The 15,166-nt window shown below is 40.0% G+C and overlaps 1 protein-coding gene across 1 annotated transcript in view; it reads right to left on the bottom strand.

Annotated features, from left to right (window-relative positions):
• KDR (kinase insert domain receptor) overlaps positions 1-5,922 on the bottom strand; it is a 47,294-nt gene extending 41,372 nt beyond the window's left edge. The window contains exons 1-2 of the mRNA XM_054485807.2: positions 5,554-5,922; positions 1,434-1,527 (exon numbers count right to left, since the gene is read on the bottom strand). Of these exons, the coding sequence (XP_054341782.1) occupies positions 1,434-1,527; positions 5,554-5,620 (161 nt within the window). The 5' untranslated portion in view covers positions 5,621-5,922. The remainder of the gene's footprint in view (positions 1-1,433; positions 1,528-5,553) is intronic.
• Between the last annotated feature and the right edge of the window lie 9,244 nt (positions 5,923-15,166).

Raw genomic sequence — 15,166 nt, 5'->3', positions numbered from 1 at the left:
AAGGGAACAGCCAGGAAGCCAGAGCAGCCAGGTAAGAGTGAGCAAAGGGGAGTAAGAAGTGAGGTTAGGAAGGAAGGAGGTGCAAGTAAGAGTCCCTCAGGACCTTGTAAGGACCTCCCATTAAAACATAGATGGCTTGTACTGCAGCATTGCTCTACAAGGCCCCAAGGAAGATAAGAAGATAGTCAACATCAAGAAGAATGTAACATTATTGGCCCTTCATTCAAAGAACTTAAAATTTCCAGGAAGTTGCAGCTAAATCAATGAAGTTACTTTTAACACACTCTATGGTTTTTTTCAGAACATAAGAAATGTTTATGCAGAGTTTTAAAAAGGGAGCATGGGATCCTTGGGGATTTCAAATAACCTTGTTATCGAGGGTCGGTAAAAGGAAAATCTAATGGGAAATGTGTCTTAAAGAAGTAAAGCTAGAGAAACAGCACCTGCTACTGTGTTTTTTCCCAAGGGCTGGGTATTGGAAAGGGGCTAGGATGTTCTTTATACTGCAGTCTAAAATAGATGTATGTCATTCGGTTTAATGCTTAGTACTCAACAAGTATGAAGCAATGGCAATAAGCTACCCAAGGTCCTTTGTGGACCCCCAGCACTCTTCCAGGAGGGTAACATCACCTCCACTTGTCACAGTCTCTACCAAAAACACACAGGTCCCGAGAAGGCTCCATGCCTTTCATGTGTGACCACTATGTTAAACCCAAGGGTCTTCTATCTTTCATCCTGGGGTAAGGGCTGAAAGGCAAAATTTAAAGACCTCTTCTTCTTGACAAAGAAGTCTACTTCTCCAGTTATCAAAAATCAATAGCATGACTTCTTGCTAGCAAATGGGGAAAGATGCATTCCAGAATATCAAGGCAGAGCCTGAAGTCCATTATTTATGTAGATCATGCGCTCAGTAATATTACCCACTAAATATTAAACTGCTATTAAATATTACTGCCTAAGTAATTACAGTAATAAATTTCTTATAAAGCAAAGTTTTTGGAAAGGGATAATAAGATGCTCAAGAATCATACTGAGCATAATAAATATAGTCCCCAATTTTTTCAACTCTATTCCTTAAATGTATGCCCTCAACTTCATTTATTCATTCATATTTATTGAGCGTATGTCTACTATATGCCAGGTGGCTGTACTGGTTATTGGAATGTGGGTGTGTGTGTGTTTTTGTGTGCGTGTGTGTGTGTGTGTGTATGCATGTTGGCAGAGAATAGTATAAAAACACCAGCAAAATTGTACAGAATTTTTGAGAGAAAATTCTTCTCATTTTCCATTATTACATCAGTTCTTAGAAACCTCACCACTTATGAACAATTACTACAAGCTCTATTATAATTCTGCTCTACTGGAAATTATTTCTACTCAATAAACAATCAGTTACTTAACACAAGAAATCTAGATCTAGAATGAATCCTTACCTGCAAGTAATTTGAAGAGTTGTATTAGCCTTAATTGTAAGTATGTCTTTTTGTATGCTGAGCCTGGGCAGATCAAGAGAAACACTAGGCAAACCTAGAAACAAATTAAATAAATGAATGTAGTTGCCACTGAGTTAGACCTAATAGGAAACACCTTCCATAAACAATGCATACTCTATACTTTAAAAGGCCTCTTCAGCAATTCATTGTATAAAACTGGGAATTTACTTTTCACCATTCTCAGTAAAAGTTCACAAGCTGTGTCATAACAGGAAGAATGGGCAGATGGTCATAAACCAACACAACAGTTCTGCAATTCATGGAGCTAGGGTGGAGTTCCTGTTTTCCTGCATTGCCAACTTCAAGGTCTTACAAAAGGATATGGGACATTGAAACCAAATGAACCTTCATCTGATGATCTCACTCCCTTGGGAAAGGACCCACTGACATTTCTTATAAAACATAGGATGTACACATTTGACTAAATTGCTGATTAACGAATCCCACTTAGACGGATTTCTATACAGTTCATCTACGTACCCTGAAGGGAGTGAGAGAATCTATGACCTTGTCTCATTTTCCTTTATCAATTTTCTAGTGCGCTTCCTCTGGTAACCAAACTGCCACAGCTGAAATAATGGCTCATAAAGACTGTACATTAAAAGGAAGGGAGAGAAACTGAGGAAGAGAAAACATTCCCCAAATCCACACATACATGCATATTAATATACTTTTATGTATGTGTGGAATTTTCCCAATTTTACACATACGTGCAAATTAATATATTTTTCTGTCTACTGTAATTCATTAGCAGTACCCTTTTTTTAAAAAGTATATGAATTTTTTGGTGAAAAATTTTCCCAATTTCACACATACATGCAAACTAATGTACTTTTCTCTCTATTGTAATTCATTAGCATTACCCTTTTTTAAAAACGTATATAAATTTTTTTGAGTGTAATGCTAATGAATTACAATTGGGAAATCTGAACTTATTCATCAAAGCCCTCAACTCATCCTGACATCAAGCTTCAGACATAAGAAACTTGTCTTTACCTATAAGGGATAAGAGCCAGAAAAGTACGACGGCATAGATTCCTCACCATGGGTCACTCTACAGCAAGATAATTGAATTCTCTGTCAACTAAATGTGAAGAGCTACAAGGTGTTGAAAAAGCATGAGAGAAAGAAAAATTGTCCACTATGCTAGGGTCTTAATAAATATCAAGACCTAGAAAATACCAGCTTTAAAAAAGTAATTGATGCTAGGCAGGCACCCAAGCTTTCTAAGTCATATCAACTAAGAAAAAATGACTCCCTAGGCCTAAACTGGCATTGACCTTGCTGGGCAAATAAGAGAGTATGAACAAATAGGAGGAAGTATGAGACGGTATAAATAGAGAGAGTATAAGTAAATATCCAGTGCAAACATCCAATGCATTGAATCTGAGGATCCCAATGTGAACAAATGCAGGCAAAATGAATAAGTGACTGCACATGTTCTCACACACCACACAGATGTGCAAAATAAGTTACTGACATAACTGGTCAATATCATGGTTTTTAAGTCAATAATATGGTTTTTAAAAAACTGGAAACTAAGTTATATCAATATATCTCAGAAATTAATTGGCATTGGTACTGACTTATGTTCAGGGCAGTTTTGTTCTTAAGACTTTAGACTGTGTCAGAATATCCCTGGGTCTACAAATCTGCATTTTAACAAGCATTTCAAGTTATCCTACCACAGATGGTCTATGGGCCACTCTTGGACAGTTGCTGGTCTGGGTGGTCATGTTTAATTAATTTGCACAGTACTTTGTGCATGGAAGGGGGATTACATTTATGTTTTAAATAGACAATGGGGTCTCGCTATGTTGCCCAGGCACTTCTTGAACTCCTGAACTCAAGCGATCCTCCTGCCTCTGCTTCCCTAAGTGCTGGGATTACAGGAATGAGCCACTGCACCCAGCCTGCACAGTACTTTTTAATATGAAAGAAATAACTGCCCCCAAAACAGGCAAACAAAAAGCCAAAATGTTTAAAAGCAAAATGAAACCTGGAGTCCTACTTTGTCTAAGAAAAGGAAAATGAAAACAATTCATTTGGATAACACAGATTTCAAATTTGACTGGGGAACGCTAGGTTGAGAAAGATGCTGAAAACATGATGTACAATTCACACTGCAATCCAAATGAGAAAAAAACCATTATTTGGGCACATTCTTATGAGAAAACAAATGGCAGTAAAAATGACTCTTAATAAGCTGTGCCCACTCGGCTACCAAAATCAGAAACTCTTGAAGGTCCCTCATAATTTATTGCCACAGATCACATTCTAGACACACTTTCCCATGTAACAAATATTTTTAAAAAGAAAAGGTATGTCCTTCATTCATAGGAAGCTGAGACAATGCCATACTATTCTAGAGATACATTTGCAACAAAAATCTATTCAACAAGGCTCTCAATAACTTCAAATTCATATTTGTAGGCCAACACCGTTTTTTGTTTTTTGTTTTTGCTCCATTAAACTTCATTCGTTTTCATTGGCAAGCTTGAGCTGGACTCTTCAGAAAGTTCTAAAGAAATAACTGTAAGAGGTACATATGCTACTACTCAATAAAAAGCCCTTCTATGTTCAAATCCCATAACCAATATTAATTAATTTGTGCACTGTTACCCTTCCAGCTCAAAGACGGGAAGGAAAAACAACAGTGCCTCTGTCTCTAGAATTTGATGGCACCAATTACAGCCCAATCCAATTAAGCAAGTAATGCACTCCAAAAGGGCAAGTTCACCATTATATTCAGGGCGACCCGCCTGCCGTTACTACTGCGCTAGGAAACACCCCAGGCTTAAAAGCAACTCACTTCTTTGTGGAATACAGAGCAACCACATGTTCCAGACCTTCATTCTCTTCCCATAAAGGGGGAGAGAGAGGGCTTGTCAGGGACAAATGAGTCTCCATGGTGGACCATGACAAGTCATTATAAAGAAAATTCAGTAACCATGGACAGATGATCTTGGTACTGTATGTGGGTGTGAGTGTCTTTTAAGACATGTGATTCTTGTCTTAGGAAGTGAGAAATTTTTTTCCCTGAATTATTCGACTTTTTTTTTTTCTTTCTCTGACCCTTTCCCCTTTCTCACCCTGCAAAGGGTGGAAATCTGGACATCAGCAAACTGGCTGTAGGAAAGAAATATTATCTAAGGGGTGGGGAGAGAAAGGGAAGTGAGGAAGAAAAGACAGACAGCTATTGCATGAAGAACGTGTGTGTTCTAATTGAAGGAGACGGAAATTTTAGGTGGCAGGGAGAGGAAGGACTGGCACTAAAGCTAGGTACCAAGGCCCACAGGAAAGGTTTTCGGAGCTTGAACTTCTGACTATGCGCTTACTCCAAGGACCACAGCGCTTTGAAAGATGTGCAATGCTTTACGCAGGACAGTTGGCTGTTACTTGGAGACACTTGGGGAAGCTGTCAAACCCCCAGGACAAGTCCCTATTCCCCCTCTTCTTCGCTCTGCAAGGAGAGCGGCGTCCTGCACCAAGGAAGGAAAAAAGGTTTCTCTCCGCCCCAGACCCCATTTCACACAGTGGGTGTGCAAGTGTGTTGGAGCATAAAGACAACAACGGGCCGGGTCCCGCAAAGAGGCAGAACCGAGTGTACCGTGCGATCCGGGAGACCCGGCCTGAGATTCCTGCAAGGTTTCCTTCCCCGGGCCCGGACTAGGATGTTGCGCGCAGCCAGACAACTTTTCACCGCTTGTTCCCGCCTGCGGAGGCACCTCCTGCCTGCCAGCCCCGGGAGCCTTCCCACCCCTGCCTCCCAAGAGCCTGAGGGTGTGTCTGCACCTCAGGACACGCTCCAGCCGAGGTCCCTGTCGCAAACCAGAGTCCTGGAAAAGGAACTGGGCTAGAGCACAGGCGACCATAGACTCGCTGGGTAATCTTGGGCCAGTCTCTGAGCCTCAGTTTCCCCACTGGTAAATGAAAGATCGCAAAGTGTCAGGTCCCGTCCAACTCTCCAGCTCTACGATTCCAAGTTAGATCTGGCTTTCAGGTCCTCTCCGCCCTCACCCGACCTGTCCGCCTTCCTCCTCCAGAGTGGGCTCCTTACCCACAGAGGCGGCCCGGGTCCCCACGCAGAGCCACAGGGCGACGGCCAGCAGCACCTTGCTCTCCATCCTGCACCTCGAGCCGGGCGAAATGCCCAGAACTCGGGAGCCGGTTCTTTCTCCCAGCGCCTGTCTAGAGAAGGAGGTGCGGAGGTGGAACCCGCGGCACCGCGCAGCGCAGGACAGTTGAGCGCACAGGGCTAGGGAGCCCGGGCGCCGACCGCGGCTGCAGGGGCGTCTGCGGATGCCAGTAGGAGAGGATATCCCGGCTGCCAGACGGGCTTTCTGCGGCGCGCAAGTGATGCCCGGTGCAGGCAGAGGAAACGCAGCGACCACACACTGCCTGCTCTCCCGGGGTCCCGGGACTCAGTGCCGGGTGGGAGCTGGAGCCGAAACTCTAGAGCGCGGGGGCGGGGCCATGCGGGGCGGGGCCGGGGCGGAGGAGGGGCTCTCCTGTGCGGCCAGCCCCGCCCCTCACCCGGGTACCCGGCGGGGATCTCCAGCTCCCCAAGCCCATTTACATCTCCCCATTTCCTCACACACCTGGACTGCGCTGGGCCCCAAGTCTCCCAGGAGAGAACATCCTGGAGCAACAACTTTGTTTCTGGTGTAAATAAAAAGTAGTCGGTAACGGGCGCTCAGCCACTCCAAGATTTAATCTCTTGCGGGTCCCCGAAATTTGGGGAGCATCACCAGGAGCGCAGCGAGGGGCACCGCGCCCTCACCAGGAGCGTCAAAGTGCAGGACCCTCTTCGCCATCGCGCGCGTCTGAAGTGTCCGAGAATCTGCAGCAGTTTGGAGCCACAAGGGAGAAGCGGATACTCAGCCACGTATGCCGGGTCGCAAGCTGGCAGCGACTCCTGCCAGTAGTTTTGGTTTTTGTATTAAGGTATTTTGTTTGACCAGCATAATTGTAGTTTAAAAAGCTGAATCTGGTTGCTCTTAATCAGAAAACTCACTCGCCCAGTTCGCCAACATTCCCGCTACTTCCCAAAATATTTGGCGGCTCCAAGTTTGAAGTGACCTGCCTAGAAGGCTTTTGTCCATCGTGTTCCCCAAGGAAGAGCCCTAGTGAAAGTTTGGCCATGCCCCTTTTCAGAGCAGAGCTTCCAGCCAAGATATCCTTAAGCCCAGGGGAAGGAGGCCAGCTGCCAGCGGGCTTCAGTGGAGGAGCAATGAAGCAAAAGCACCTAGGACACTCTGTGACCAAATTGCACAACTGTCTCCACGTGTGTGGACTTCTTGTGGCAGCTGTTTGGAGGGGAACTCCAATTCCTTCCTGACCACATTCGTTCCTTCTGGTTTTCTGTCCATATCTCCCCACACCTGGGGAGTGACATCAAATGTCCCCTAACTTCATTAAATATGAATCTTCCAGATGCCTATGTCTCTTACCTCCCAGAGGTGCTTTTTAATGACAACCTAAAGGACCATTCTTCACCAAGATAAACACACAGAATTATTATATCTACACCTAATTCAAACTAGATTGATTGTATACAATTAATGTAACCTGTTACTTATCTTCATCTGTTTTTAAATATTTACTGTATTCACGCTTTTACTTTTCCACGTTGACAGGTGAAATATTTTAATGCTGAAATATAATGAATGTATATGGCCAAAAAAAAAAATTTGGAAAAACACAAAAAGGTTTAGAGTGAAACCTTTTCTTTTGGCAGAGGCATTTTTATGTTTCCTTTTTTTTCCAAGCAGATTCTTGAACACAAGTATGTAGATATGTCACCCTTCTCTTCCCACAATTGCTTGATATAAATGCTGTTTGAGCCTTGGCTTTTTTCCCTTTAAATTTTATTTATTTATTTATCTGAGACAAGGTCTCACTATGTTGCCCACGCTGGTCTCCAATGCCTGGACTCAGTCCATCCTCCTGCCTCAGTCTCCCAAAGTGCTGGGATTACAGGCATAAGCCACCCTGCCCAGCCTTCACTTTATAATATACATTGGAGATTCGTTCTACATCAACCTTTAAAGTTCCATCTTTTATTTATTTATTTATTTATTTATTTATTTTTATATAGAGGCAGGGTCTCACTATGTTGCCCAAGCTGGCTGCGAACAAAGCTCCATCTTTCCATCTTTTCAATGTTGGCATGGTGCTCTACTGTATAGATGTACTCATATTTATCTGGGAGGTATTTATTTGGGGAGAGGAGAGAATCTTTAAAGAAACTCCTCTCTTCCTGCTAGTAAACTTAGCAAATAAAATAGGATGAACTCTGGCAGAGTTGGATAAAGGGGTGGGAGATGGAAACTGGTTTGGAGAGGGCAGTTTTTCTCCATCCCCATCACCAAACAATTCCCTATCAGCCTTATTTACAATTCATGACACTTCCTCTTCCATGTCTCATTTAGGAAGATAGTGTCTCCTCTGAATGCAAACCAGAACCTGCAGGCCCGTGGTAATAGCCCCCTTTAGAAGTCTTGGAGGAAATGATGCGTCTTTGATGGCTGCAAGACCAGAATTTGGCAGAGTCTCAATGAAATCAGTCTACCACATTCCCTCCCACACAGCACTTAGAAGTGCCTTAGGTTCACAAAAAAAATGGCAAAGTCTGTTAAAATAAAAAAAAAAAAAGAAAAGAAAGTCTGTTCCATGTGCAGCACCCTCTCGTTATCTGGCATTGCAAAGGAGTGACTTTTGTGAGTTGACCCAACAGTACGGCACCTAGCAAAGTGCCCCAAATGTGTTGAGTGTTCCATAGATGCTACTCAGATGCTACAGCAGAGTAGTAGCTAAGTGCACAGACTCTGGGGCCACTGCCTGGATTTTATTCCCAGATCTACCACTTACAATCTGTGTGATCTTTACCAACTTACAAGTAACTTAACTATGAAATACAAAAAAAATTATAATAGTACCTTCTTCATAGGGTTCTTACAAGAATTAAAGGAGTTACTGCATGTAAGTCACTTGGAGTAGGCCCCAACACAGCTAGTAAAGATCTTGAACATAGTAAGTACCAGATACACATTAAGAAACATTCCGCAAAGGTTAGTTATACTACAATGCATGGGCTTCTTCATGCTGCTGAGATCTAAACTGCAAAGCAGGCTCATTCATTCAACAGTTTTTGAGTACCTACCATATGCTACGCATTGAACCAGGAACTGGGGTTATGATGGTGAAAATAATGTCAAGATGAGCTTAAATGAGGAATCATTGTAATAGCCTCACCCAAGACAAATTTAATTTAATCTTTAAGCACTTCTTGTCTCCAGCTACTTTTCTGGGCTTGTACATACAGAATATACATTGTTCATACTCAAAGCACACTGCATAAATTACTCTCCATGATCTCCAAATTTGGTTACATTACCAACAGTATTTTGGACTCCATGTCTTAACAAGTTATATGAAGATTTGTCAAAGGTTAATAACTGTAGAAGTTCAATTGCTTCAAAGAGAATAAAATACCCAGGAATCCAACTTATAAGGGATGTGAAGGACCTCTTCAAGAAGAACTACAAACCACTGCTCAATGAAATAAAAGAGGACACAAACAAATGGAAGAACATTCCATGCTCATGGATAGGAAGAATCAATATCGTGAAAATGGCCATACTTCCCAGGGTAATTTATAGATTCAATACCATCCCCATCAAGCTACCAATGACTTTCTTCACAGAATTGGAAAAAACTACTTTAAAATTCATATGGAACCAAAAAAGAGCCTGAACTGCCAAGACAAATCTAAGCCAAAAGAACAAAGCTGGAGGCATCACACTACCTGACTTCAAACTATACTACAAGGCTACAGTAACCAAAACAGCATGGTACTGGTACCAAAACAGAGATATAGACCAATGGAACAGAACAGAGCCCTCAGAAATAATACCACACATCTACAACAATCTGATCTTCAACAAACCTGACAGAAACAAGCAATGGGGAAACGATTCCCTATTTAATAAATGGTGCTGAGAAAACTGGCTAGCCATATGTAGAAAGCTGAAACTGGATCCCTTTCTTACACCTTATACAAAAATTAATTCAAGATGGATTAAAGACTTAAATGTCAGTCCCAAAACCATAAAAACCCTAGAAGAAAACCTAGGCAATACCATTCAGGACATAGGCATGGGCAAGGACTTCATGACTAAAACACCAAAAGCAATGGCAACAAAAGCCAAAATTGACAAATGGGATCTAATTAAACTAAGCAGCTTCTGCACAGCAAAAGAAACTACCATCAGAGTAAACAGACAACCTACAGAATGGGAGAAAATTTTTGCAATCTACTCATCTGACAAAGGGCTAATATCCAGAATCTACAAAGAACTCAAACAAATTTACAAGAAAAAAACAAACAACCCCATCAAAAAGTGGGCAAAGGATATGAACAGACACTTCTCAAAAGAAGACATTTATGCAGCCAACAGATACATGAAAAAATGCTCATCATCACTGGCCATCAGACAAATGCAAATCAAAACCACAATGAGATACCGTCTCACACCAGTTAGAATGGCTATCATTAAAAAGTCAGGAAACAACAGGTGCTGGAGAGCATGTGGAGAAATAGGAACACTTTTACACTGTTGGTGGAACTGTAAACTAGTTCAACCATTGTGGAAGACAGTGTGGCGATTCCTCAGGGATCTAGAACTAGAAATACCATTTGACCCAGCCATCCCATTACTGGGTATGTACCCATAGGATTATAAATCATGCTGCTCTAAAGACACATGCACATGTATGTTTATTGTGGCACTATTCACAATAGCAAAGACTTGGAACCAACACAAATATCAATGATAGACTGGATTAAGAAAATGTGGCACATATACACCATGGAATACTATGCAGCCATAAAAAAGGATGAGTTCATGTCTTTTGTAGGGACGTGGATGAAGCTGGAAACCATCATTCTCAGCAAACTATCACAAGGACAAAAAACCAAACACCACGTGTTCTCACTCATAGGTGGGAATTGAACAATGAGAACACTTGGACACAGGAAGGGGAACATCACACTCCGGGGCCTGTTGTGGGGTGGGGGGGAGGGGGGAGGGATAGCATTAGGAGATATACCTAATGTAAATGACGAGTTAATGGGTGCAGCACACCAACATGGCACATGTATACATACTTAACAAACCTGCACATTAAACCTAGAACTTAAAGTATAATTTTAAAAAAATAAAAAAAGAAAAACTGTGGAAGTTGAACAGTGGGTGCTTAAAGATTAATTTGACTATTCTCTCTACTTTTACGTGTTTGAAAGTTTCCATGATTTAAAAAAAAAAAAAAAAATCTGTTTTAAATGACTGTAATCAAAGGGATGCCCAGGCCAATATAACACTAACTTTTCCATTGTCTTTTCCTTGATATGGTGAAAATAAGGATTTGGAATGTCCTTGAGCATTATCTTTTAATCATTTCAGGCAGCAGCTTCATCATTTGTCAATGAAAATAATAATTCTTACCTACCTTAAGGACTGTTACAAGACTCAAATGAGATCATCTCATGAAAGTGCTCTATAAACTGTAAAATGGTGATGGTGATAATAAGGATTCAACAGATGTTTAATTTTCTTCCTTAAAGTACTTGTTACCAAGGCCTTTCATTAGGTGTCTTCCACACATACCTTCATCGCCTAAGAACATCAACTGTTCAAAAATATTTCCTGGCCAGGTATGGTGGCTCATGCCTGTAATCCCAGCAGTTTAGGAGGCTGAGGCAGGAGGATTGCTTGATGCCAGGAGGCTGAGGCTGCAGTGAGCTATGATTGCCCCACAGCACTCCACCCTGGGTGACAGAGTGACACACTGACTAAAAAAAAAAGATAATATTTTCTATATTTCTTTGAGATATAAATATAGATATAGAGAAGAGATACATGGAGACATACATGCATAATAGAAAATTTTGCAGAAAATATATAGAAGTGTACACACCAAAAAAATACCTACCTTGGGGAAATCGTTGAGGCACAGACGCAGAGGGATGAGAACTTGTACTTTTTGCTTCATATATTTCTATAATTTTTTTCAAACCAAGAAAGTATTACTTTTACAAATAAAAAATACTATAAAAGAGATCAACTCTCTTTTCTAGGGGCTGTTATATTTTTAAATATGACCATTTATTGATTACATATTTGCATTGACACTTTCTCATATTTACTGTATTTTTCTTTCCATGTTCATTTATTTTCAACTTACCAGAGCCTATGACTACCTCACTAGATGTTGGCTCAGTTTCATAGCCCATCCATACTTACAACTATTGCGCCTTGGGAGATCATGAGCATACTCTTTGTTTCTCATTATCCACCTTCTTTAAACATCTAAGTTTATTTTACTCCCTGTGTGATTTATACATTTAACTTAAGATATATTTGTATGTTCAAGAAAAAGAAGGCTATGTCACCATAGAGCCAGGCCTGCCTTGAATGTGTCCAACAGTGTTCGATTTTATTCATAAAGCCTTATATTCTAGTAAATATAAAGCAAACTCTCCATCCTTTTTGTGAAAGAGATTAAAGAGAACTTGATTACTTGCTCCCTGCAAAGGAAAAAAATCTCAGTTACTATAAATATGTATAACTATGTTCCAGTCCCAAACTCTCCCGTATAGTTTCTCGGAATATCTCACATGAGAATAGATATAATAATTTTTAAATGTGTAAAAGATGCAAAGGATTTAAATAATCAACTGAAAGTCCACACAGCACCAGAGAAGGGTGCTAAAAAATATTAAGAGCTAACACTTTTTGAGCACATCATTTGAGCAGGCTCTGTTCTGAATACTTTATTTCTCATTTCATTCTCATAACATCCCATGAAGTGGCAAGCACTATTAGTATTCCTTAGAAAGAAAAGAAGTAAAGAGAAAAAATATTTATTCTTAATTTAAGTAAATGTCCCTTTGCCTTCCTAAAAGTCTTGCCAAAGAAAAGTTATTATATCTCTTTGTAAATAATCAATGAAGTTTTTTCATCAATAATTAGGAATATGATAAAAAGAGGGTATTCTTTGCTTTTTTCAATAACAATAAAAAGAAGGGGTAGATTTTTGGAGCACTTACTATGTGTCAGGTATTTTCCTTGGATTATCTTATTTAATGCACATAATAACTCAATAGAAAAGATACTATAATTATTCCCATTTAAGGGAGATGGGAAAATGAGGTTTAGAAAGTTTAAGTAACTTTTCCAATGTCCCATAACTGTAAGTGGTGGAATCAGGACTTAAAAGCAGAGAGGTATTAAGTACCCAAAACAGACACCTCCTAGCACATACAAATAGCTTTTTGGTTTTGGTTTTTGTTTTTTGAGGACTAATCTCATTCAAGGCATGAGGCCGAGTGAATTGATGCCACTGACTTCCTCTGCCTCTCCATAACAATAGCTTCCATTTTCCTAGATGCACGAAAAGCTAAGCGACTTAGAAGAGGCACTCTGAGATGGCTGACCAAGGAAGAATGCAAAGCAGGTAATCAGATCTTGCCCTCCCCACCTGCAGAATCCCAGCCACATTGAATATTTACCTTCCACCCAACCCCCAAACCACAGATCTTCTCTTCCAAAAAGAAAAGAAAAGAAAAAAAAAGAGTAGTTGCTTCTATACAAATAATCACTTGCGCATTTGGGGCATTTCTTTTCTACTGTGAACTTTTGCCATTTGTCCTCCTAGACATACCTTCCATACCCAGTGCAAATATCTGTCCCAAGTGATATGTTTTGTTTTTTTATTCAGCTGTCTGCTTCAATTCAGACCCTTCTAGGAGAAATAGGCAAAGACAAATCTTACCTGAGCAAGTAGTTAAGTTTGGAAGGATAGTTGGTAAGGTCTAATAAAAACGGTTAAGGACATGATGATGGTGCCTATTAATAAAATCTATTTTGTATACTATAGACTTATTATGTTATGTCTAATTAAATGAAGCTATTGTAAAGATACTTTGGGGTTAACATTATATGTGCTAGCTATATAAAATGTACTTTATATGATTATTCTTAAATTCACATTTAGCTAATAGTCATCCATTTAATAAATATATCCAGTTATACTGAATTTATACTTTATCATTGACAAATTAATGTGGACTATTTTGTTATTCACAGAACTAGGAAATTATTTTCCTTTTCCTGTACACACATAGCATTTGTGCAACATCTGATAACATAATCACATATTTATGCAAATGTTTCTCCCTCAAATCAGGGATTAGGTCACACTGATTTTGTATTCTCAATGCCTAACACAGTCCCTGTGCATATTCACCTCTCAACACATTAATGATGTCCAAGTTATTTTTGTTATTTCCATTTCTGCTGCTCTTTGTTCCTCCTTTGCTTTTTATTTTTCCAGAATCACATGCCTCTTGAGTATTCACCGCAAATGTCTTTACAGAGAGCAACTTGTGGGAATAAATGGAACTATACAATGTTAACATAGACACAATGGAGCGAAAGAGCTAGTTCTTAATTTATTAAGCAGTGGGGATTGAATATTTTTGTTTTTGATTTTGAGTACAATGAAGAAAAAGAAATAAAACATTTATAAGGTTTGCATGTACTATACAAGAAACGTGTGATTGAAATGTTGCATCTGTGTCATTTGCAGACTTGTAACCATTTTCCAGTGAATTAATACCATCTTCCCCCTTAAAGCCTATCAAGTTTTCAAAGAACTGAATAGTGCAAAAAAATACTTTTGGTTCCCAGAGAAGTGCTACAGATTACCATTCCCTTATAAGAAGAATGTATACACTTCCAGGTTAGTTGTATTAGTTTGCAATGCTGTTCACATTTTTAGAGACTAAAGATAATGTTTCCCGGTAATGCCACTTCACTAGTGTTGAGAGCAAGTCAATGACAGCAGAAAAGTTTTATGTTCTTTGTGTATAAATTTAGTCCCAGAGTTTCCAAAACATTAGTGAATAGTCCCTGGAGGCACAAATAAAATTTTTTTCTTTGAGCAGTGTTTCTGAATGTTCATTTCTAATATATCACTCTCTTGCTTCACTTAACTAAAAAAAAAAATCTCACCAAGGAACGCCTCACAAAGAGAGAAATTTTAAAATAAAATGAAAAATACAACTTTAGTTCTAATTGATAATCATCCAATAATTGGTCAGGCTGGTCATAGGCAGATGAAAGGCTGTAAGGAAGTCGTTTCATGCATCTGATCACATAATATAAATAAAAGATCCAGCTGTGGAGAAAATGATTCTAGTAACAAAGCACCACATCAAAAATATTCCACATTAAAATGGTCTTTGGATATATACAAAAATGCTTATATTTCCTTATCCTAATAAAACTTGACCTTACTGCTCCCTAAAGCTACTTAGTAGCCTAGAACTTTGACCTTTCCTTCAAACAAGTTATTGAAAGGTAAAAGGACATCCCTCACCTTCTCTCCTCATGTGCAATAACTTCTTACTCTTGACTCTGCCCAGCATCTCCACAACAGCCATCCCATTGTCCACCCTCTTCTTGAACCTCTGTATTTGTTGAAGCTTGAAACACTCATGGGTACACTCCTACCTACCAGCCAATGCCCTTCACTGGCTGACATTCCTTTGCTCAACCCTAAACACAGGGATCGCCAAATCCATTCTTGGTCACCATCCCTTGTAC

Source organism: Pongo pygmaeus, chromosome 3 (genome assembly GCF_028885625.2).
Source record: "Pongo pygmaeus isolate AG05252 chromosome 3, NHGRI_mPonPyg2-v2.0_pri, whole genome shotgun sequence".
Lineage (NCBI taxonomy): Eukaryota > Metazoa > Chordata > Mammalia > Primates > Hominidae > Pongo > Pongo pygmaeus.
This window is presented reverse-complemented; position numbering and strand designations above follow the sequence as displayed.